The sequence below is a fragment of the Ovis aries genome, chromosome 15 (genome assembly GCF_016772045.2).
Source record: "Ovis aries strain OAR_USU_Benz2616 breed Rambouillet chromosome 15, ARS-UI_Ramb_v3.0, whole genome shotgun sequence".
In the NCBI taxonomy this organism is placed as follows: Eukaryota; Metazoa; Chordata; class Mammalia; order Artiodactyla; family Bovidae; genus Ovis; species Ovis aries.
In genome coordinates, this window is record NC_056068.1 from 65,498,922 (window position 1) to 65,523,193 (window position 24,272).

Below are 24,272 nucleotides of genomic sequence, written 5' to 3' on the forward strand. Positions count from 1 at the left end.
CTGAGCTGGAGAGCCAGCTGGCCAGTGGCCGAACTGGTCCAGGCTCTCTCCTCCTCCTGGTGCCCCTGTGCCTGCCCAGGATACAGAGTGGAGCTGGACTCACGGGGCTCCTCTTCTTGTCCCGTAATTTTTTAATTTTCTTGTTATCACTGGAGTTTCTTTGTTAATGGTTTTCAGTTTTTCTCTGGTTCTTCATTTACAAAGTTTCCAAGTGTCGTTTCGCTGCCAGACTTTCCCATCCCCTGCCAGGCAGCCTGTTTAGGCCATTATGTCAGTGCTTGCTGTGCAGAACTCTTGAGAAGCTAAGGGCAACAGGCTCCTGCTGCCTGTCCTTACGCACCCCCAGCCCTAATACACAGCCCTGTCTTTCCCCCAGGCTCCCGGATCCTTCCTCCTCTTCATTAATAAGTGACCAAACTTCTCTGGGTAAGATTTCTATTTTCCAAGATCAGATGGGACTCGTGTTCAGTGTTCCCTTCAATTTGGGTTTGCCTCACTTTTAATTTTAGCAAATCCTAAGGATTTAGAATTAGGTAACAAAATTCCAGTCCCTTCTTGGTCTCCTCGGCCATGCTGCAGCCCAAGAATCCTGCCATTGGTGGGTTCACCCCACAGTGACTGTCATCAGCGTGGAAAGCCCAGGGAAGCTCGAAGCTCGTTCCTCCAAAGAGGATGGAACCTCAGTTCCCCTTTCCTTCAGCGCCTCTGTTTCCTTCTGTCTGCTTCTTGAAATGTGGTTTCCAAGGAGTCGGGCAGTCAGGAGCTTCACAGGGCCAGCCCTGTCATAGTTTTGATCGCCAGTGGTGTCTACTTTGAAAGGGTAAAAGTTTATACTGCATCTTGTAACCACAGGAGAACCTATGATGGGGGAAACGCCACAGAGAGTATCTTCAGCTTAAGACTCTGTTGATGGGTCTTCTAAACCAAAGGATGCAGGAAGGTTTGTGGTATCTCTTATCTCCTCAAAGTGTTCACAGAGCAGAAAATAGTTAAGAGCTTGTTTACCATCCAACAAGATGCTTCAGAATAGCACCAGTGTCGAAGTCTGTGCTTGGAGAAGGAAATGGCAACCCACTCTAGTATGCTTGCCTGGAGAATCCCCATGGGCAGAGGAACCTGGTAGGTTATAGTCCATGGGGTCGCCAAGAGTTGAATACAACTAAGCTACTAACACACACACAAGTCTGTGCTGTTGAGGCCACAAGAGGAGTTTGCAATCATGACTGATTCTGAGGTTTGCTCCTCTGAAGCCAATAAAAAAATGCTATCAGCTGAGTCTTCCTTTATCTCCCTCATTTGTGTGTTCAATTAATGCAATTGGACAGAGATGTTGTGGTAAGAGGAGCTTTGCTGGGAATGATAGGTGGCCAGCAAAACCCTCAGAAATGAGGGGTAGTATATTAATTGACATGAATCTGATTGATGCTCCTGCCTGGAAATTTCTGCTCCCTGAGTCTTCCTTGAAGGTTCAGTGTTGGTATTAACACCAGTGTCCCCCTGTTGCTCTAAATGGAATCATCACCAGAAGAAGCTATTGGTCAGAAGCTATTTCTTTTCTTTTCTTTTTTTTTTTTTTTAGAAGCTATTTCTTATTTCTTCTAAACTTGGAGATTCTGAGATTAGAGAGGAAGATCATGGGGAGTCCAGAAAATTAAATCTTTTTTAGAAAAGGGAACCTTCATTCACGAAATATTGAGTGGTGATAATAATGCCTATAATAGCTAATAACTGTGTGTGGTAAGCACTGTGACTGTCAGTTGAGTCTAAACCCATAATTTGAGGCTTATTATTACTTACTGGTTCCACAGATATTATAGAGAACCTAATGCATGTGTGTAAGGCTGAATTTAGTGCTTACGAGAGAAAGGGACAAGTTATAAACATGACTGAGACAGGAACCCAGCCCTCAAGAAACTTAGGGTTGTCTGTATGGGAAAGTAGTTATATCAGTAAGTCTGCAACAAGGGAGGGGTGAGCAGTGCTGTGACGTGGATCTGGTGAATTTGCAGCTGGAGGCTGAAACCGAGAAAAGTTATTTAAAGTTGGAGAGCCTGGGGGAGAAGTCAGGGAGAAAATGGCTCAGAGGCCATTTGAGTCTTGAATACCAGCCAGGATGTGTACAAGAAGTCTTATTGGGAAGGACATAGCAGGCCAAAAGAGCAGCAGCTGTAGGAAGAAAGGACTTCTGAAACATCTACCTGTAGAGCCTTGTAACTAGAAAGACTGCTCTCCACTCTGAGCTCTTCTAAACATGATTTGATTTCGCCCTTTGTGCCTGAGTAGGTCTGGCTCAGGTGGCTCCTGAGGTTGCAGATACGCTGTTGGTTGAACTGAGGTCTCATCTGAAGGCTCGCCTGGGGGAGGACATGCTGCGAACCTCACTCACGTAGCTATCATCAGAGGCTGGCTCCCCGTGGGCTGCTGGGATGAGGGCCTTGGCTCCTCACTGGTGGGCTGTTGGCTAGAGGTGTCCCTCAGCTCTGCCACATGTGGACTTCTCCATAGGGTGCCTCCCATCATGACCCTCTTAGGAAAGAGAGACGGTGCATCTAAGGCAGAACAAAAGCCACAGTCTTTTTACAGCCTAGTATTGGAACTGACAGGGCTTCCTGATAGCTCAGTTGGTAAAGAGTCCGCCTGCAATGCAGGAGACCCCAGTTCAATTCCCCAGGGGACAGATCCCCTGGAGAAGGACTAGGCTACCCACTCCAGTATTCTTGGGTTATCCTGGTGGCTCAGCTGGTGAAGAATCTGCCTGCAAAGTGGGAGTCCTGGGTTCGATCCGTGAGCTGGGAAGATCCCCTGGAGAAGAGGGGGTCTTTGTGCTAGACCTACTCAGGCACAAAGGGCGAAATCAAATCATGTTTTAGAAAAGCTCAGAGTGGAGAGCAGTCTTTCTAGTTACAAGGCTCTACAGGTAGATGTTTCAGAAGTCCTTTCTTCCTAAAGCTGCTGCTCTTTTGGCCTGCTATGTGCTTCCCAATAAGACTTCTTGTACACATCCTGGCAGGTATTCAAGACTCAAATGGCCTCTGAGCCATTTTCTCCCTGACTTCTCCCCCAGGCTCTCCAACTTTAAATAATTTTTTTTGGTTTCAGCCTCCAGCTGCAAATTTACTGGATCCACGTCACAGCACTGCTCACCCCTCCCTTGTTGCAGACTTACTGATGTAACTACTTTCCTGTACAGACAACCCTAAATTTCTTGAGGGCTGGATTCCTGTCTCAGTCATGTTTATAACTTGTCCCTTTCTCTCGTAAGCACTAAATTCAGCCTTACACACATGCATTACCCACTCCAGCATTCTGGCCTGGAGAATTCCATGGACTGTATAGTCCATGGGGTTGCAAAGAGTCGGACAAGACTGAGTGACTTTCCCTTTCACTTCTCATTGGAAGTGACAGCTCACTGTTTCTGCTATAGTCTATTCATTAACAGAGATCACACAAGAGTGAGAACCCCAGGAGGCAGGAATCAGAGGGCCTGTCTTAAAGATGGCCCACCACCCTGGGTGAGGGGAAAGGAACAAAGAGACCTGGGGTTGGAGAGAATGTGGAGGCTGCTCAAAGAGGGCCTCGTACATCTTCATACGAATTTTAGGCTTTATTGTGACAATTACTGAAGTGTGAAGTGGTCCATCCATAAGGATTTTTCATTGTAAAAGATTATAAGAGGAAAAGATTGGAAGTAGGTTCAAATGCCCAGCAAATAATGGCACATCTCTGCAAATAGCACATTACAAATAGTGTCTATTCATTAAAAATAGTCAAAAGTTGATTCCAGGCCCCAGGCTGGGAAACAGAAGATGACCCGAAGCAGCCCCTGCCAGAAAGTAAACACGTTGTCAGACAAACAAGCAGAATCATAGGGGTGTTTTGGAAGGTTCCAGGGGCCAACCCCAAAGAACTTCCTGTGACCAAAGTTGAAATAACTCGAACAACAAATTAAATAATAATAGGATTGGATTCAAGTTCAGAGAGTAAAATGAATATTCACGAGTCCATCTGATGTAAATAAATAATCAAGTAAATAAATAAATGAAAGGAAGGGGCAACCTTCCTTCTAGAAAAATTCCAATTAATGAATAAAGAAGGAAGGAGAGAAAGAAAATCACCATCAGGATAACACAGTAATAACTTGCTGCAGGCAAAATCCAGGAGGAATGCTAAAATTAATGGGTGAACATTTAAGCAGAAATAGGATATTTGCATAGTTTCAAAGGATCTCATCCAGATATTAATTAACTACAAAAGGAAAAAGTAGTAACTCAATAACGTAGAGTCTCGGTGGCTAGCACCTTACATGGATCAGACGGTCATGGTTGACAGACTTAGTCAGCACACAGCAGGCATCCCCAGATGAAACACACTGAGAAGGGCCCATTACTTCTGTGATATTCTTCTTAATAATGGATGTCACTACTAGGCCTCTTCAAAAGTGTCAAGGTTGTGAAAGATAAAGAAAGACTGAGAAAGTGTCACAGGTTCACAGTCCAATGTAGTGTGGGATTCTGGGCTGGATGCTAGGATAGAAAAAGGACATTAGTGGGGAAATCTGGGAAGATCTGAATAAGTGCTGTCATCTAGTTAATATAATTGTTCCAAGGTCAGTTCCTAGTTGTGACAGTCATCCTGTGGTTAGTAAAGGTGTGCACATTAGGGAAAACTGAATGTGGGATATTTGGGCACTCTACTATTTTTGTAACTCCCCTATAAATCTAAACTGATCTCAAAATTAAGAATTTTCTTGAAAACATGTAGCCAGTGCTGTACAAGTATTTATTAAATAGTCAAAATGGTACTTGGCTTTTCAAAAATTATGTGTGATATGGTTCATTAAGTGAAAAAAAGTTTAATTGCCATAGTGTTCAAAATAATAGATATTTGCTAATGTATGCCTGAACTATTTCTGGAAGTCTGCACACACAGACACACACATTGATAACACACACGCACAACACTTAGCGTGGCTGTGTCTGGGGAGGGGAATGTGGTGGCTTGGAGACAGGGGAAACAGACTGATTTTTCTCTTACAAATCCTCCCTTTTAAAAAAATATTTATTTATTTGGCTGCACCGTGTCTTAGCTGCAGCATGTGGGATCTAGTTCCCTGACTGGGACTGAACTGCAGCGCCCTGCATTGGGAGCATGGCGTCTTAGCCACCGGACTAAGAGGGGAGTCCCTACAAATTCTTTCTTACCTGTTCAGCTTGGAGTGTAAGTGTTAGTTGTTCAGTTGTGTTTGACTCTTTGTGACTTCATGGACTGTAGCCCACCAGGCTCCTGTCCATGGAATTTTCCAGGCAAGAATATTGGAGTGGGTTACCATTCTCTTCTCCAGGAGACCTTTCCAACCCAGGGATCAAACCCAGGTCTCCTGCATTGCAGGCAGATTCTTTACTGTCTGAGCCAGAAGATGCATGGTTGAGTTTGGAAGCATGCATCTATTGCTTATTTTTAAAATAAATGTTAAAAAATCTAAGCAGGCATGGTAGTCCTGAGGACCCAAGGGTTCCTATTCATTACCCAATATCTCCCACCCTATAGCTGTGCCCAGAATCTCCTGGCACTCAGACTGGCCCCCAGCAGATGTTCAGTAAACGGTTAATGAATAAGCAGGTGCCCTCAGCCATCGGCCCACCACAGGATTCATCTTTATGCCGCATCAATCCTTATGGGCCCTCTTGTTCCTCTTTCTAAGGAGGCCAGCTCGGGCTCTCTGTCAGTGACAGAAGCTTTGATATCTCCCCCTGCTTGTTTTAACACAGCTCTATTAATGTTTAAAAATGCTTACCTGAGCTCTCTGGCCTTGTCTTTGGTGTCTGGAGAGCATTTGACAAGGATACATGGATTCTAAAATGGCCCTAGGGATACATGGTGATTATTTCCTCTTTAAAGATTCAGGTAGGTAACGGAATCCTCCACTGCCTCGGACCTTGTAAGTTACTCATTTATTATGGAAGAGCCAAGTTCAGAGACCCACTGCCTAGGAAACCATCAGGTTTTGGCATGAAGCCTCTAGCACCTCGTTTTAGAGAACATTAAAACCTCCAGCCAGCCTTCATCTCAGAAAGCATAGATACGTGCCATCCAAGCATCTCTTAGAAGACAGGATTGCATGGTCAGGGAAAGCTACCTGACCACCCAGGAAGGTAGAGGTGGCAGAGAGCAGACAAATTTATAACCACTCAAGGCTTTTCATGTCCAAGATTGAGGCCAAGCTTGCCATTTCCTGGAGGCACATTTCATTTGCCCACTTCTATGGACAGTGCAAAGCAAGAGCTGGTGAAGGCCCAGCTGGGGAGGGGTGTGCTTGGTTTCTTCCTTTTTAGTTCCTGATTTTGTCATTTACTCTCTGTAATGGATGCAATCGTCATGTCATGATTGCCGCATATGGGGAATTACAGTAACTTCCCCAGAAGACTGTGTGCTGGTTAACAGCAGCCGATATTTCTCTTAGCTCCTTGATTATTGCAATATTGATCTGCTCAAGGATTCAGACTTAGACTTGTGTGGCCAGACAGTTACTATTTTAGGTTTTGAAGCTTGTCAGAGTTGTGTGCTTCAGGCTTGTGGCACAAGAGCAGATGTGTACAGTATATAAATGAACATTTATGTACCAATAAAGCTGTATTTATAAAACAAAAAAGCAGGCTGTGGATCAGACTTCACTGACCCTCCTGAGCTAGAGCCTGATAAATAACTCAAGATCAGCTTGTGGAAGAGTTGAGGGCCAGATCAGAGAGGCTTCTCCGGGCCATTGTTAGAAGGTTGGGTTTTTTACTTCAGTGAGCCCCCATCTTATTTAGTTCCTAAAAAGAGCTTTCTGGGTGCTGTGTGGAAAGTGGATTGGAGAGGAAAATGGAGAAGAGGCAGGGCAGAAATTGGGAGGCCAGCTAAGAAGTTCTTGTGGCAATCCATGCCACAGATGATGCCAGTTATTCCCATAATTTGGAAGCAGAGTTAACAAGACCTGCCCTTGGACATGAGTTATCCATGAATGGAAAAGGATTGGACAGGAATGGAAAACAAACGGCAAAGACAGCTGATGCTGGGACTTCCAGCTCAGGGTGGCTGGGGATGCCCTTGTGGGGTTGTAACTGATATTTAATAGTATTTGTTTTCTCAGCCCCTCACTAATGAGACTTTATTTGCAATGATGATGATGGCATGCCTGAGATAGAATTTTGCTCTCCCTGGTTTTTAGGGTTAGCTTTTCCCAGCAATGCTATTTGTTTATGTTCCTCCGGCACGCAGAAACTGATCAAAGCTTCCCACTGGAGTTAGCAGTATTCCGCTCCGGCCGCTGACACTGCAGGCTCAATAAACCATTGTATTGCAGCGTGCCAAGCCTTATTACCAGACCAGAAACCAACTGGCCGTCAAGTTCAAAGAATGTCTGCTAAGCATTTAGTTTTGCAGCTTCCACCAACCACTCCAGGTAAATAGATAAAGCAAGCAATAGAAATAGTAATTCTGTGCAGCCTTCCTTATTCAGCAAATTCCAGGAGGCACTTATATCCATTTTAATCACATTGCCTCCCGGAGCAGCCCAGGATGTCATGTGCAGGAGCCGGGGTTGGCTAAAGCCACTTGTACACAAGAGAGAGGGGCCCCTTCGATGGTTAGAATGATTAGCACATTGATCCCAGTGTTGCATGCCTGTTGCCTGCCAGCTCCCATTGGCTTTTGCTTTTCATGGTCTGCATGGAACCGCAGTTTCCCACTCACTTCACTCTTCTGTCGACATTTGTTAAAGCTGTGGCACGATGGAGCAGAGTTCTAAAAAGGCCACTGGGGACCCTAGCTCCCAATTACCCTCATTACCGAGTTTTGGTAGTAATCTGAATTTCTATTTTCACGAAAGCTCTTTTCTGCCTTAAATAGCCAATTAAGTTCCTTACCCTCTAGCCAGTTGTGTGTTACTGCCCTGGGCCTGCTTCTTAGCAAAGAGGCCATTTACCACCACCTCACTCACCGGTGTATCACTTTTGTCCTTCCTCATCAAAGACAAAGAACCAGCTCTGAGCTTGCACAGCAGCTTTTGGCAGGCTTCTAAGAGCCTTGGATCATGGAGGGGGCTTTCCTTCACACCAAGCCGCCCTCCTCATGGTGAGCAGCCTGTCCATTAAGGCTATGGGTAACACTTGGCTGTCTTGTTGAAAATGCAGGGCCTCTCAGGGACACTTCCTGTCCCCTCTGCCCAAATGTGAGAGGGGGAAAGGACAAGAACCGCTGGGCCCACTTGGAATAAAAACCACTAGAATTCTCAGGGAGATGGCCCCTCCCTCTTTCTCCAGTCTTAAAACTTTCTCTTTCCTTTTTCCTCTCTCCCATTTTGAATATAATCTTAATGTGCTTGTCTCCTGGCTCCCAATGATCTCAAAGCCCTAGTTCCCTCCTGGCAGATGGATCCCTTCTCTGATTTCCTTCTGGCTCGAAGCCAGGATGCCTCCTGCTGTGGTCCAGCTGACGCTGGGCAGGCTGGCAGCAAGGATTTTCCCATCACCCTCCTTTCGGTTAATTTTAGAAACTCGCGTTGCCATGGTAATGGTTCAGTGGGGTTTTCATGGTTCTCTTTTGATTCAGTCATTTGCCAGTCTGCCCTTTAAATTAAACTTTTTCAGTCCGCATCTAAATTGGGACAGGAGATGTGCTCAGAATAGAGATCCATAAAGGCGCGGCAGCCACATGTGATGTTTTTTTGAATAACAGGACAAAGTCCAGGGGGATGTTGGGATGTCTTTGGTTTACTGTGGCCAAGAAAACTCCTGGAAGCTCTCCTGCTTGAGAGGATGTGGCTGAAGGTTGGTAGAGGTGATCCTGAGGGAGCCTGGAGAGAAGTAGGGGCCCAGGGCCTCTCCCATGTGAGCATTCCAGGGTCAGGTCTCTGCCGTTTGGGTGCTGGAATCCCCAGCTCTGAGCCCAGGGCCTGACCATCAATCTGGGCTCCATAAGTGATAAATGAACATAGCCTCAACCAGAAGTCCTTCTTTAACTCTTACCCAAGCTTTGGAAGGCCTCAATCTCCCTCTCCCTAAAATCCTGGCTCTTCTCCCACTTCCTCTTCTCTGCCAGTCAGCTCAGGTGTGAAGGGATCAGTGTCTTCGCACAGACAAGAGGAAGTCACAGCAGCCGGCTCACAGTCAGTTCACTTGGCTTAAATTGAAAACAACAGTCTTTAATGTTCCTGTCAACTCTGCTGAGGCAGGCAGGTTTTTAATCCTGACATTACAGATGAGGCTTCGAAAGGTGCAGTATTGCTCAGCATCACTTGTGAGGTCTGTAGCTGAACTAGAGCCCTGACCGAGCCTGTCCACCAGACTCCCAAATGTCAGCTGACCATCATGCACGCCATTTGTGTTTCATTGGTTGGACCTGTCCTTGTTCACACTACACCTCACTTCCCTGCATGAGCAGCCAGGTACCCAATGACCTTAGACTCACCACTCCCGGGTGGGGACGTCACCTGTGTCAGCTCTAAGCCCCATAGAGACACTGCACGCTGGGTATTTACCGCGCCTACTGTCATGGGGACACAGGCAGGAGTGGGATCTGGGCCAAACCCGGGGGTATGGTTGGATAGTCTGCAAGAAACTGAATATACAGATGGACATTGGCCAGACCACATGTCAAAGCAGAACTCTGATCCCCACCTCCAACATCACCCCAGGGAGCCAAGCATTAACTCCTGTAACTATGGACCCAGAGCATCCAAAACTTGATTAGTAATTGAGAGCTTCCCTAAATTGTGTCCCCATTTCCAGCTTTAGGACCAACCAGAGAAAACCAAATATGATCCCTCCCCAGCCACTCACATCAGATACCCACGCCCAGTCTGCCACCTCCAGCCTCCCCAGGCCGGCAGCCTCTGGTCAGAGCTCACTCCATCCTTCCCATTTGTCCTCTGGGTGTGGTCGGAAACCTGGGCTCCAGTCTCAGCTCTATCTCTTCCTGGCTGTGTCATCTGGGGCAAGTGACCTTACTTCTCTGAGACTTATTTTTCTCATCTGTGCAGCTAACTGAGCTCATAGCCACAAAGCACTTGGCTCGTAGGGTGCTTAGTCTCACATGAAAGATGTAGGTGCTTCTGGCGGGCATGCAGTGCACTGAGACTGATAGGGCCGCAGAGCTAGAGACACTGCTCACTTCCACCAGCACATCTTTACAGAGCACTGTGTTGGGGATCAGGGATGCAGCCGTGAGTGAGCAGAATCCAGGTACGCCCGCAGAGAGTTACATTCCAGCAGGAGAGAGATGATTTGGTACAAATGCATTGAACAGTGACAGGTGGTCATGGGTGCTGTGGAGCCGTATAAAGCAGGGTAGGAGTAGAAATGGACGCCAGTGGCCAGGAAGCCACCCCATGACACTGACCTAGGAGCAGAGACTTGAGTGGGATCGGGTGTAAATGATGAGGCTGCCCAGGGAGGCCTGTCCTGGGCAGATGGTACAACAAAAGCAAGGGCCCTGGGGCAGGCATGTGCCTGGTGTGTCCTAGAAACACAGTAAGGAGGCCAGTGGGTCTGCAGCAGAAGGACCCAGAGAGGGGGCAGGAGCGAATGTCGGAGTGATATCAGAGGCAAGATCATTTAGGACTGGGAGGCCATGGTGAGGACTTCGGGTCTTATACTGACACTCTTGAGTGTCCCTTGGACAACAAGGAGATCAAACCAGTCAATCCTAAAGAAAATCAACCCTGAGTATTCCTTGGAAGGACTGATGCTGAAGCTGAAGCTCCAATACTTTGGCCACCTGATGTGGAGAGCCGACTCATTGGAAAAGACCCTGATGCTGGGAAAGATTGAGGGCAGGAGGAGAAGGGGGTGACAGAGGATGAGATGGTTGGACGGCATCACTGACTCAATAGGCATGAGTTTGAGCAAACTCTGGGAGATAGTGAAGGACAGGGAGGCCTGGAGCACTGCAGTCCACGGAGTCGCAAAGAGTCAGACACAACTGAGCGACTGAACGGCAACAACCGAGTATGTGGGAAGCCACTAAGGGGTTTGGAGTAGAGGAGTGAAATAAACATGAGCAAATGAATTTAGGGTTTAGAAGGAGAACCCACAGCTCAGGGAAAAGAGAGTGGGGGCAGGGTGGAGGTGACGTGGCTGCTACGATGGCAGCAGCCCCGGGGGGTGTGGGATGTGGGCATGAGGACTGGGGCTTGTGGGCAGAGTCCTGCTTGGGATCAGCTGTGTCCGAGCTCCCCTTTGAGGACTCTGTGTCCTGCCAGCGCTGGGACCAAAGCACGAGACCCAGTGTGTGCGAAGCGAATAGCCCTTCCCTCTGGGGTGCAGTGGCCCCAGTCATCACGTTAAGATTTTCTGAAATTCCAGAAGCCATGTATGTGTTCATGGTCAATAACACTCCCCCTGGGGAGCCCTCTTGTAATCTGTTACCAACCCTTTCCCCTAAATTATTCAGCAAGCTCTCTGCACTCAAAGCTCCAAGTGTGCTCACTCAGCATTTCCCTGGGTAATAAGGTTTAACAGACAGATGGAGTACTGAGGAACTGATTATGCAGGGACCATGATGAACTCAAGCTTCCAGAGAACAGACCCAGGGCAGCCTTGGGCTCTTTGCCTGTTTAAACAGGACCAGCTCCTGCCTACTTGGTCTTGTCAGGTGTCAAGATGGCGGGGTGTGGGGCAACCTTCCCAGTGATGGAATCTCTTATCTAATTCGCAGGAGCTGCCACACAGTCTGGGCTCCTGGTGCTTAGCCGATTTCAGTCAGTGATGGGGGTGCTGGACTGTAAGTGGGTGTGGCCTGGGAGATGGGTACCACTGCTGCACAGAGGGGGAGGGGTGCTAGGCAGTTGCTTCTCACCTTCTGCCTCTTAGGTTTGCAGCTGCAGCCACAGAGCTTCCTCCAGCAACATACCTGAAGGCAAGGGATGCCCCTATGACCTGTGAAATGATGACTTCCAGAATGTTGGGGATATGCTTATTTAGAACGTGATGTATGTTCTGTCCAGGGCTTCTCCAGTGGCCCAGCGGTAAAGAATCTGCCTGCAATGCAGGATCCTCAGGAGACACCGGTTCAATCCCTGGGTCAGGAAGATCCCCTGGAGGAGGGCATGGCAACCCGCTCCAGGATTCTTTCCTAGAGAATCCCATGGACAGAGGAGCCTGATGGACTACAGTCCATTGGGTCGCAAAGGGTCCAACACGACTGAAGCAACTTAGTATGTGTGTTCTGTCCATCTCCGAAAAGCAACAGGTTGATGGAATAACCATATTCTCCCATGAGGCATCACAGTACATCAGTTCAGTTCAGTTCAGTTGCTCAGTCGTGTCCGACTCTTTGCAACCCTATGGACTGCAGCATGCCCGGCCTCCCTGTCCATTGCCAACTCCAGGAGTTTACTTAAATTCATGTCCATTGAGTCGGTGATTCCATCCAACCATCTCATCCTCTGTCATCCCCTTCTCCTGCCTTCAATCTTTCCCAGCATCAGGGTGTTTTCAAATGAGTCCGTTCTCATCAGGTGGCCAAAGTATTAGAGCTTCAGCTTCAGCATCAGTCCTTCCAATGAATATTCAGGACTGATTTCCTTTAGGATGGACTTTAGGATCACAGTATACAGTTGCCTAATAAAGACTCTGGAAAATCCTATAATGATAGCTATTAATATAAGCTAGGCTTTGTTGAGTATTTCCTGTGTACCAAAGTTCTGAACTCTTTTTTATGTTTGTTCTCATTTTATCCATAAAACAACCCCGTGGGAGAAGTTCTGCTGTTATCCTGTTGCACAGGTGAGGCTTTTTAGGCACAGAGAGGTAGAGTAGCTTGCTGGAGGTCACACAGCTAGTAGGTGGCAAAGCCAAGGATTGAATCTAGACATTTTGGTTCCAGAGCTTGCACTCTGAACAGCTACAAAGAAAGTGGTTTAATTTGTCTAATCCACTTCTTCTCATACCTCTTCGACCAAGGTACCCTTTTTCATGAAATACCTCTCACCATCTCACCGAAGACATTTCAGAATATATTGATCAGAGTCAATGGAGTTACTGGAGAAAAGACTCCGCTGCAAGAACAATAAAGTGGGGTGACAGCTGGACAGGAGAAGCAGAGACGGGGAGGGGAGGGCATAGAGAACTGCCTGGGACCGTGTGGCAGCTTCCGGCATCAGACTCCTGGGCACCAACACTAGTTGTATCCTGTATTCACTTTGTGACCTTCCGTAAGTTACTTAACCTCTCTGGGCTTCAGTTTCCCCATCAGTAAAGCAGGGTTATTGTAAGGATGAAGTGAAATTGTGCGTACAGGATGGAGATTAGCAGTAGGGGGCCTACTTGCCTCAGCTTCAAGGTTACTCTCATCAAGGTCGCCTTATTCAGTGTTGGACTCTTTCTGTAAATGGAGAGGTTGTGGATTCCCATGTTGCAAAGTCAGTTTACAAATATCAAAGAGTACTTGCAGGAACTCCGCTGGTGGCCCAGTGGTTAAGAACCTGCCTTCCAATGCAGGGGTCATGGTTTCAGTCCCTGGTCAGGGAACTAAGATCCCACATGCCATGGGGCAAGGAAGCCCGAGTCCTCCAATAAGAGAAGGCCACACACCACAACGAAGAGCCTGTGCATCCAAAAAAAAAAAAAAGTACTTGCCGAATACCTGCTGTATTTCCATGATTGTGTTTGGCCCTGAGTAGGACTCCAATGGGAGAGTCCGGCCTTTGCCCACTGAAACTCCTCTTCATGGTGAAAGACAGGGGAACCTGAAAGTCATACGTGAAGAGCAAGGAGTCTGGAGCCAGACTGGCTGGGTTCCTTCCGGTTCCCTCTCTAATCAACTCTAACATTAGCTAGTTGTTATTAGTATTACTATTATTATTAACAGAGTGGAGGATTTGGGCAAGTGACTTAATCTCCCTGTGTCCCCATTTCCTCTTCTGTAAAGTGGTCGACTTCATAGGATGGTGTATCCGGTTCCCAGGGCTGCCAAAACAAATCGCTACTACCTTGGTGGCTTAAAACAACAGCATGGTTATTCTCTCACAGTTCTAGAGACCGGAAGTCTGAAATGCGGGCACTGGCAGGGTTAGTTCTCTGTGGAGGTTCTAAGGAGAGTCAGGCCTCCCTCCTCTCCTCTGCTTTAGTGTCCTTTGCTTGGGGGCTGCAACCTCTGCCTCCGTCTCCGCGTGACAGTTCCCTTGATGTTTCTGGGCCTTCTCCTTTTCTGTCTCTCGTAAGGACACTCTGAGAGTTCACCCTAATTCATCTCAAAATCTTTACCTTAATTATTTCTTCAGAGGTCATTATTTCAAGGAAAGTCACGTTCTGAGGTTCTTAGTTGGGTGGAGGGACATCATCCAACTCACTGCAGATGGCTTAAGGATTACAAAATCAGAATTCATATGTAAACACATAAGATATTGCTGATAGAATGAGAGCTCCAGTGATCACTAACACGGTGATAACAGTATTATTACTCTGTTTCTGAGTTCAAAGTAAACATGGGTGGTGGTTGTTGGTATTATTTGTACTATTTCAGTGGGGGACAGGTCACAAAGCAAATAGCCATGCAGCACTCCACCACCCTCCAGGGTTGGTACTGAGAAGCCGAGGCAGGGAAGGCTGCAGAGTCTGAATGTGTGTGTGGCTGGGGAGGGTGATGTGAGCCATTCAGAGCCCTGGACCTGAAGAACTTTACAAGAATGCCACAGCTACAGAGCTGGGTCATGTTCAAATGGATGAGACTATTGCAGAAAGATTAGAGGACAAAGAGGCTAAAGCTAGTAAGACCACAAGGAGGTTTCTCTTCCTGTCCTAGACCTGTTGGAGACCAGAAGCAGAGGCTGGAGAAGCCCTGCATAGCAGCAGTTGACCACGCTTGGTGGCTCAGTGTGGTCAGAGAAAAGGAGAGTGTTCGGGACAGCCCCCGAGACTAGAGGGACTGGGAAACAACCAGCATCCAGAGTCCATCTTAAGAAATTGTTGTATCAGTGGCCAAAGACTAATGTACTTATCCTTTGTCTGGGGCAGTGAGTATAGAAGGTATACCAGTAAACCCAGCCCTCCCCTCATGGCTGTCATAGTCCGGTGTCTGCCTGAATATTACTGCAGCACTGTTTACATCAGTGCCCCACCCCCCAAAAAAAAAACAACCAAAATGTACATAAGTCAGGGGCTGGTGAAATAAATTGTGAGGTACCTATGTACTGGGATTCTACATAGCTCCTTAACAAACGTGTGCGGAGGTGAGGAAAGATGTCCATTTATAGAACTGTCTGTATAACCTGAAGAAAAGTACGTGTATATATACCCAAAGAAGAGTTTTGAGGGATCTCTACGTAATGGGTCAGCAAACTAAGGCCAGTGGGCTGAATCTGATCTGCTGCCTGTTTTTTCTTTGGTTGGTTTTATCTTTTTAAACCTCCTATTTTATTTGACTCTACAGTTTTTGAAACTATATCTAGATGATTTTTTAAAATAACTTTTGACATATGAAAATTATATATAGTAACATGATTATTCAGGCTTAATAAAGATACTCAGGCATTTTTATACATGAAGGATCTCAAAAAGTACAATCTTTCTGAAGCTAAATTAAAAGAACACTTAGAGTGAAATCAGTTGTAAAATGTAATAATTGTTTTCTCTGCCTTAACTGGAAATTTTAAGAACTATTATCTCTTCTCCTAAAGGATTATTAATCCGAAGTTGATAATTCCTGAAAAAAATTTTTCCTGTTAAAATCTAATACCTGGTCATATACGTACATGTAATACAGCCATAATTCTCACAATGCTGCTGCTGCTAAGTCGCTTCAGTCTTGTCCGACTCTGTGCAACCCCATAGATGGCAGCCCACCAGGCTCCCCCATCCCTGGGATTTTCCAGGCAAGAACACTGGAGTGGGTTGCCATTTCCTTCTCCAGTGCATGAAAGTGAAAAGTGAAAGTGAAGTCACTCAGTCGTGTCCGACTCTTAGCGACCCCATGGACTGCAGCCTACCAGGCTCCTCCGTCCATGGGATTCTCCAGGCAAGAACACTGGAGTGGGTTGCCATTGCCTTCTCTGAATTCTCCCAATAAGAGAATATAAATAATGGCTTGGAGAAATCTATGAAGTGATAGTTTCTCAGTGTGGTCCAGCTGCCTGTCATTGTAAATCAGATTTGGAACACAAATACACTCATTCATTGATGTACTGTTTGTAACTGCTTTGCACTACAGAGGGCTTCCCTTATAGCTTAGCTGGTAAAGAATCTGCCTGCAATGCAGGAGACCCAGATTCGATTCCTGGGTCAGGAACATCCCCTGGAGAAGGAAATGGGAACCCATTCCAGTATTCTTGCCTGGAGAATCCCAAGAACAGAGGAGCCTGGCAGACTACAGCCCATGGGGTCACAAGAATTGGACACAACTTAGCGACTAAACCACCATCACTTCAGAGACAGAGCTGAGTGGTTGTGGCTGAACCTGTACCACACACTGTCTGACTCTGGACAAGAGAGTTTGCCAGCCCCTAGTCTACACCAGACTGTGAATTCTTTTTCTAGTAGAGAGCGGGAGGGAGAGGTTGTCTGTCATGAACATTTCCATATTACTTTAACTTTTAATTTTAATGAATTTTTATAATCAGAAAAGTTCAATTTGGAAGAAAAGAAAACACAGGATTCACACTACCCGGTTTTGAGACTTGCTATAAAGCTGTAGTTCTCAGCACACTTGCTGGCATAAGGATTGGCATGTAACTCAATCAAACAGAATAGACCATTTAGAAATAGACCCAGCCTTGTATGCTCAATTGATTTTCAACAAAGGTGCCAAGGTAATTCAATAAAAAAGGATAGACTTTTCAACAAATGGTCCTGGAACAATAGGATATCCAAAGGGAGGGAAAAAAGAACATTAAACTTCACCTTGTACCATAAACAAAAATTAACTTGCAATGGATCATAGATGTAAATGTAAGAGCTAAAGCTATAAAATGTCTTCTGGGCAGAGATTTCTTGGATAGAGTACAAATGCACAAAAGACGAGAAATAATTAATGCAATGGACTTCATAAGAAAATTTTGAACACTTATCTTCAAACAGATCCTGTAAAGTAGGTGAAAAGCCAAGCCACAGTCTGGGAGAAAATATTTGTGAGACACACATCTGGAAAAGAATTTGTCTCCCAGAACGTCTGTCGGACTCACTACTGAATAAGTAGTCAAACAAGCCGTTTTTTAAATGGGCAAGAGATTTAAATAGATGTTTCATCAGAGAAGATATACAGATGGCAAATCAGCACATGAACAGATGCTCAACATCATTAGTCACTGAGAAATGCAACTCAAAACCTCAGCAAGGTACCACTACACACCTGTGCGCCTGGCTGAAACTGAAAAGGCTAGCTATCTTACGTGCTATGAGGTTGCAGAGCGGCTGGGGAAAGGCTTGGTGCTACAGCCACCTTGAAGAACAGTGTGATAGTTCCTTATAAAGTTAAGCATACACCTTCCATATGACCCAGCAGCCTACCCCTAGGTATATACCCCCTAAAGAAGAAAATATATGTCAGCATAAAGATCTGCACTCCAGAAACTAGAAGCAACCACTTCCTTCCATTAACTGGGTGGAGGGATAAATAAGTTGTAAGTACCCACGCAAGGAGCACTGTACTCAGAGGAACCCAGGTGCATCTCAGAGGCATTATGATGCATGAGAGAAGCCACACACAGTAGGCTACTTACCGAAAGATTCCCTTCCCTGACTTTCTGGAAATGATCAATCTGTTTGGACAGCAGACAGACCAGTGGCTTCCAGCGGCTGCTAACAAGGGGAGGGATGGAAAGGTTTGATATCCTGGGTGTGGCGATGTTTCTGCAACTGTTGCATTCAGTTGCCGGTGTGTGCTAAGTCGCTTCAGTCGCATCCAACTCTTTGCAACCCTGTGGACAGTAGCCCCCCAGACCCCTCTTGTCCTTGGGATTCTCCAGGCAAGAATACTGGAGTGGGTTGCTGTGCCTTCTCCAGGGGAGCTTCCTTACAGCTCATCTAACTACATTTTAAAAGGGTAAGTTTTATTGTGTGTCAGTTATACTTCATTAAACTTGGCCTTTAAAAACACTTAATCTAGAGGAAAATTAACTTTAAAAATAATTGTTTTAAAGAAGCAATGGAGTTTTCAGGATAATGGTGAGGCATCCATTTGAACAGGGCAGTGTCCCTTCCAGAACAGGAACTCTGGACTCAGGGATCTTGAGTGAGTGAGTGACAGTGAAACGTGAACCCCAGGAGCCCTCACACGACAGGGAGAGAAGGAAGGAAAACCTCTGCACGCCTCAGCCTAGGCAGAGCCAGAAGAAGAGATGAGATGCTTAGTTTTTGACTGGATAATACAGTCTAAATAATATAGAAAAGAGTAAACAATGGAAAGTACTGGGAAGTTCTTTCCCAGTTGTACTAGTTCTGTGTCCTTCTAGGAAGATTCAGAACATTCTCTACTGGACTTTTTTTTCCCCCTACTTAGCATGATCTTTCAGACTATTTCACATCAGTTTATGTAGAGCTACCATGGTTTCTTAAATAAATGTGAGACTATTTCACATCAGTTTATGCTTAAATAGGTGTGATACTGTCTGGATACGCCATAATTTATTTAGCCAGTCCATAAATGATGGACGTTTAGATCTTTTCTTGAGATATCTTTCTAGATATATTTGCTATTGTGACCAATACTTCTGTAAATACTTGTATTAAAGAGTTGTTTCTCATTTGTGTGAATATATCTTCTGTTAGATTCATAAGAGTAGAAAGGCTGGGTCAGATTATATGTACTTTCTCTACATTTAGATATATATTGTTAATGTACATTTCTTTAGATGTATATTGTTAATGTACATTTGTTATTTTGATCTATATTGTTAACCCCTTCACTGCCCTAGTTTGTACCAATTTACCCTCCTACCAGTCATGCCTGAATAATTATATCTGTTTTCCTGGCAAGATGTGAACTCATACTTCACCTTTGCCTAGTCTGAAAGTAGTGAAAGTGTTAGTTTCTTGGTCATGTCCAACTCTTTGCAACCCCATGGACTATAGCCCATGAAGCTCCTCTCTCCATGGAATTCTCCAAGCAAGCATACTGGAGTGGGTAGCCACTCCCTTCTCCAGGGGATCTTCCCGACCCAAGGATCAAACCCAGGTCTCCCGCATTGCAGACAGATTCTTTACTGTCTGAGCCACTAGAGAAGCCCAGTCTGAGAGGCGAATAATTGTATGCTAAGAGGAAATACAATTTGAATCTGGAGGAGGGAATATTTTAGAAGCAAAGGAACTCCAAGTCAAAGTGTCCACTGCTTTAGTCCCTCTGTCAGTCCGGATAGCACCTCTATATGAATTAGAAAAAGGCCCTCCTCCTCCCCAGAACATCTACCATCTACTGGAAAACTGTCACGGTAACTACACAAAGTTGTGACCGAGGTGATGAGCAGCTCTGGAGCACGGCTGTCTCCACCACGTGCAGCAGCCGGAGCCCCGGAAGCTTTGAGTACACGGTGGTCCCTGGTGGTAACCACACTGCCTGGAATTAATGCAGCAGAAGCCACAGATGCAGGACAGGAGTTCAAGCTGTTTGGCAGTGGAGCAGGAGGGCAGGAGCTTGAGGGGAAGCCAGAACAAATGGAAACTTCATTATCCATGGATTATGCACTTGGAACTCAGGTCCCAGGCAACTCTGATATTAGTAATTTGGCTCGTGGGCTCATTAAGCTCTTAAGAAAAGTGAGTCTAGTTAATGAATTAATGCAAGATGACATTTTACATACAGAGCGGAAACCAGGCACCCCTGAGTTATGTAACATCATAATTTCTCGAGCAAATGTGGTCAACACTTCTCACCAGCAAGCATTTTACACTCTATTCATTAAGAGCTCCCTCCTGGATTCTTAAAACCTCAAGCAGTTACATGCAAGTCAGTGTTTTAAGATCTCTGGAACCATTTGTTTTCCATGTGAAAATCCATCGACTTTTAAGAAGTCCAGCTCAGGGACTTTGCTGACGGTCTAGTGATTAAGAATCTACCTGCCAATGTAAGGGACATGAGTTGGATGCCTGGTCCAGGAGCTAGGATCCCACAAGCCCCGGGGCAACTAAGCCCATGTGCAGCAACTATTGAGTCAGCACACCTAGAGCCCATGCTCTGCAACGAGAGAGGCTACCGCAATGAGAAAACCACACACCACAGCTAGAAAGTAGCTTCTGCTCCTCCCAGCGAAAGCCCATCCACAGCAGCAAAGACCCAGTGCTGTCAGAAATAAAGAAGGAGGTACATCTCCCTGGAAGGGAACTCATCAGTTCTTTCCCCACCACCACCCCCCACCAAAAGGGGCTTTCCCAGCCATTCTCTCTGGTCTAGTGAAGCTGGTGAGGATAACAGAAAGAATGCGAACACTAAGAATTCACATCACTAGTTTGCAATGATGAAAAAATCTCAAGATGGATCATGGTGGTGGTTGCACAACAGTGTGAATGTAACTTCAGGTCGCCAAACTGCTCACCTGAAATTGGTTAAAATGGTAAATTTTATGTTACATATATTTTTACAACAATAGAAAAGAGGAAAGGGACTCCTCATGCACTGTTGAAGGGAATGAACATTGGTGCAGTCACTATGGAAAACGGTATAGAGGTTCCTCAAAAATGTAAAAATGGAAATACCAGGTGATCCAGCAACTCGACTTCTGAGTATTTATTCAAGGAATATGAAAACACTAGTTTGAAAAGATGTGTGCACCCCTGTGTTCATTGCAGCATTATTTACAGTAGTCAAGATATGGGAACAACCCGAGTGTCCATCAACAGATGAATGAATGGACAGAAAAGATGGGGTCTGTGTGTGTATACACACAAGCACACACATATACACACACATGGATGACTACTCAGCCATAAAAAATGAAATCTTGCCACGGTACCTGGAGAGTATGGTGCTAAGTGAGATGTCAGATGGAGGAAGACACACACTGTGTCTTCCATGTATGGAATATAAAATACAAACAAAATAAGTGAACAGACCAAATCAAACAAAATACGGAGGTGCAGGAAGAGAGTGGTGGTTCCCAGAGGGGCGGGGGTGTGGGGAGAGGGTGAAATGGGTAGAGAGGGTCAGCTGTATGGTGGTGATGAGTGGCGGTGGTTAAGTTGCTAAGTCATGTGTGATTCTTACAACCTCATGGGCTGTAGCCCACCAGGCTCCTCTGTCCATGGGATTCTCCAGGCAAGAATACTGGAGTGGGTTGCCATTCCCTTCTCCAGGGGATCTTCCCAGCTCAGGGATTGAACTCATGTCCCCTGCATCGCAAGCAGATTCGTTACCACTGAGCCACCAGGGAAGCCAGTGGTGATGAGTGAGAACCGAGTTTTTGGTGGTGAGCACACTCTAGTGTATACAGAAGATGAAATACAACATTGTGCACACGGGCGATCTAGTGATGAGGGTGTGGGAAAGCCTAGCCCGGGGCTGGACCTGCCAGCACAGTGCTGCTTCCGCTTCAGAGCTCACACTGGCCGCTGAGGACCCACTCAGACCTCCTCGCAGCTTCAGAGGTTGACTGGGCACGGGGTGTGGTCTCAGCCTTGCTCACTTAGGCTGCGTTTAGACGATTCTTGCGGCTGGGCCACAGCTGGGGATAGCTGTGGATCTTCCAGCTTTCCACAAGGAAGGACCGCTCTGGTTTCCTGGGCCCGCCTGGACCTGGCCACCCTTGCCAGCTGTATCCTGCTGGTGGGAAACCCTTCCCCTGCATATGTGAAGTCAGAGCTGTTGCTCCAAGTGGAGAGGAGGGAACTGGCATCCTGCAGGGCAGGGGCGGGTTTCAGGCTTTCATCCAAAAGCTTCTGAGCAAATGCCTGCTGGTTGCCCAGCGGGCCTTGTTAGGGACTGCGGGCAAAGTGTTAGGGGCGAGGCTCTGAAAGTCACTCAGTCGTGTCCGGCTCTTTGCGACCCCATGGACTGCAGCCCTCCAGGCTCCTCAGTCCATGGAATTTTCCAGGCAAGAGTACTGGAGTGGGTTGCCATTTCCTTCTCCAGGAAGTCAGACCACTGGGGCTCAAATCAGGCACAGGCCATCACCTCCTGACCCTGTGACCCTGGTCAGGGGACCCAACCTCTCTAGAAAGAAGGCAGTTACAACCCCTTCTTCACGGAGTTGCTGTGAGTCACATAGATGTGATGAAGTACATATATGTATGCCTGGAACACCCACAATGTGTCCACTGTTGTTCTAAGTATTTGATAATGAGTCACTCATTTCGCACTGGGAACAGCCCAGTGCAGTGGGGACTAATACCGTCCCCATTTCACAGATGAGCAAATTACAGCACAGAGAGGTTGGCCACTTTCCAAAGGGCACACAGCCAGTCAGTTGAATTGTTAGGGGTTGAATGGCTCCAGAGTCCATGATTTTAGCCTGTGCAATGCTGGCTCTTCATCTTGAAAGCTTGGCAAAGGGCCAGGCATGAAATAAGTACTTCACCAACATAAGGAACCCCAGACACACTGGCTGGTGTGCCTTATACATATTATAAACGTCCAGAGAAAAACTGTTTTCTGTCATAGTAATTATCACTCCTGTTCCCTGGATATTATATTCTCCTGGGCTGATTTTTTTTAATGACTTTATTGAGGTATAATTTACATTCTGTATGGCTTCCCAGGTGGCGCTAGTGGTAAAGAATCCACCTGTCTATGCAGGAGACATAAGAGATGCGGGTTCCATCCCTGGGTCAGGAAGATCCACTGGTGGAGGAAATGGCAACCCACTCCAGTATTCTTGCCTGGAGAATCCCATGGACAGAGGAGCCTGGGGGGCTACAGTCCGTGGGGTCACAAAGAGTCAGACACGACTGAAGCGACTTAAGCGTGCCTTACATAATATAAAATTTGCCCATTTCAACTGTACAATTCAATGAGTTTTAGTAAATGTATCAGTTTGTGCGGCCATCACCACATCCAGTTTTACAGCAGCCCCATCTCCCCAGCAAGATCCCCAACGCCTATCACCAGTGAGTCCCCATGCCCCAGGCAACCATTAATCAGCTTTTTGTCCCTATAAATTTGCTTTTCCTGAACATTTCATATAAATGGAATCATGCAATATGTGGTCTCTTGTGTCTGGCTTATTTCTCTTAGCATAATGTTTTGAGGCTCATCCATGTCGTAGTGTACATCAGTACTCTTTATAGCTGGATAATATTGCATTGTATGGACAGCCCACATCTTGTCCACCAGTCGGTGGACACTGGGGCGGTTTCCCCTCTTCGGCTACTGCAAATGGGGCTGCTGGAACATTGCATGCCCTTCCTGGGGCTGACTTAGGGGCACATGAGTGAAGCAACCTGGTAAGCTCTCTGCTCTTCTCTCCCCTCTGGGGTTTCCCAGAACCAGGCAGCGGGCAGGTGTTTGTGACCTCGGAGAACCAGCTCGTGTACTACCCCAGCATCACCTACGCCATCATCGGCAGCTCCGTCATCTTCGTGCTGGTGGTGGCCCTGCTGGCGCTGGTCCTGCACCACCAGCGGAAGCGCAACAACCTCATGTCGCTGCCGGTGCACCGGCTGCAGCACCCTGTGCTGCTCTCCCGCCTGGTGGTCCTGGACCACCCCCACCGCTGCAACGTCACCTACAACGTCAACAACGGCATCCAGTATGTGGCCAGCCAGGCCGAGCAGAACGCGTCGGAAGTGGGCTCCCCGCCCTCCTACTCAGAGGCCCTGCTGGACCAAAGGTGTGTGCTGGGTGGGAGACCCTGGGGTAGCCAGGGAGGGAGGTCATCCCACTTAGGGGCAGAAACTGTGCACACACCTGGGATCCTGGTCTTGCCAGGAGCCTGCATGCAGCTGCGAAGGCACCACACAGTGTCTGACTTGTACTGAGTCTTTGCAAAACAGTTCACAGGTGTCATCTCACTTAATCCTCATAGTGACTCAAGCGAGGTTATATTTGCCTCAGTTTTGCAGGTGAGAAAACTGAGTTTTTCGGTTACTCATCTGAGGACAAACAGCTAGGATCCTAGCCAGTTCAGATCCCTCCTGCTCCCTGGTAATGCCACATGGACACATGTGCCCAGCTTTGGGGACTCACCTGCTACCACAGAACAGTGCCCGTGTTGGAGGTTTGATTCCTAATTGAATGAATGAATGAATGAGTGGGTGAATACATAAGGTCTTTAACACTGCATGGCATCATCCGTAAGATAAAGGAGATGAAATAGAACATTCTCAAGCTTAGAGCCCTCATTGCAGATGGAGCTGTACAAGAAACCCCAACAC

The 24,272-nt window shown here is 46.6% G+C and overlaps 1 protein-coding gene across 4 annotated transcripts in view; it reads left to right on the plus strand.

Annotated features, from left to right (window-relative positions):
• LDLRAD3 (low density lipoprotein receptor class A domain containing 3) overlaps positions 1–24,272 on the plus strand; it is a 270,972-nt gene that overhangs the window by 242,616 nt on the left and 4,084 nt on the right. For all 4 annotated transcript variants that reach the window (XM_042233361.1, XM_060400058.1, XM_042233360.2 and 1 more), the window contains one exon: positions 23,383–23,728. In XM_042233361.1, the coding sequence (XP_042089295.1) occupies positions 23,383–23,728 (346 nt within the window). The remainder of the gene's footprint in view (positions 1–23,382; positions 23,729–24,272) is intronic.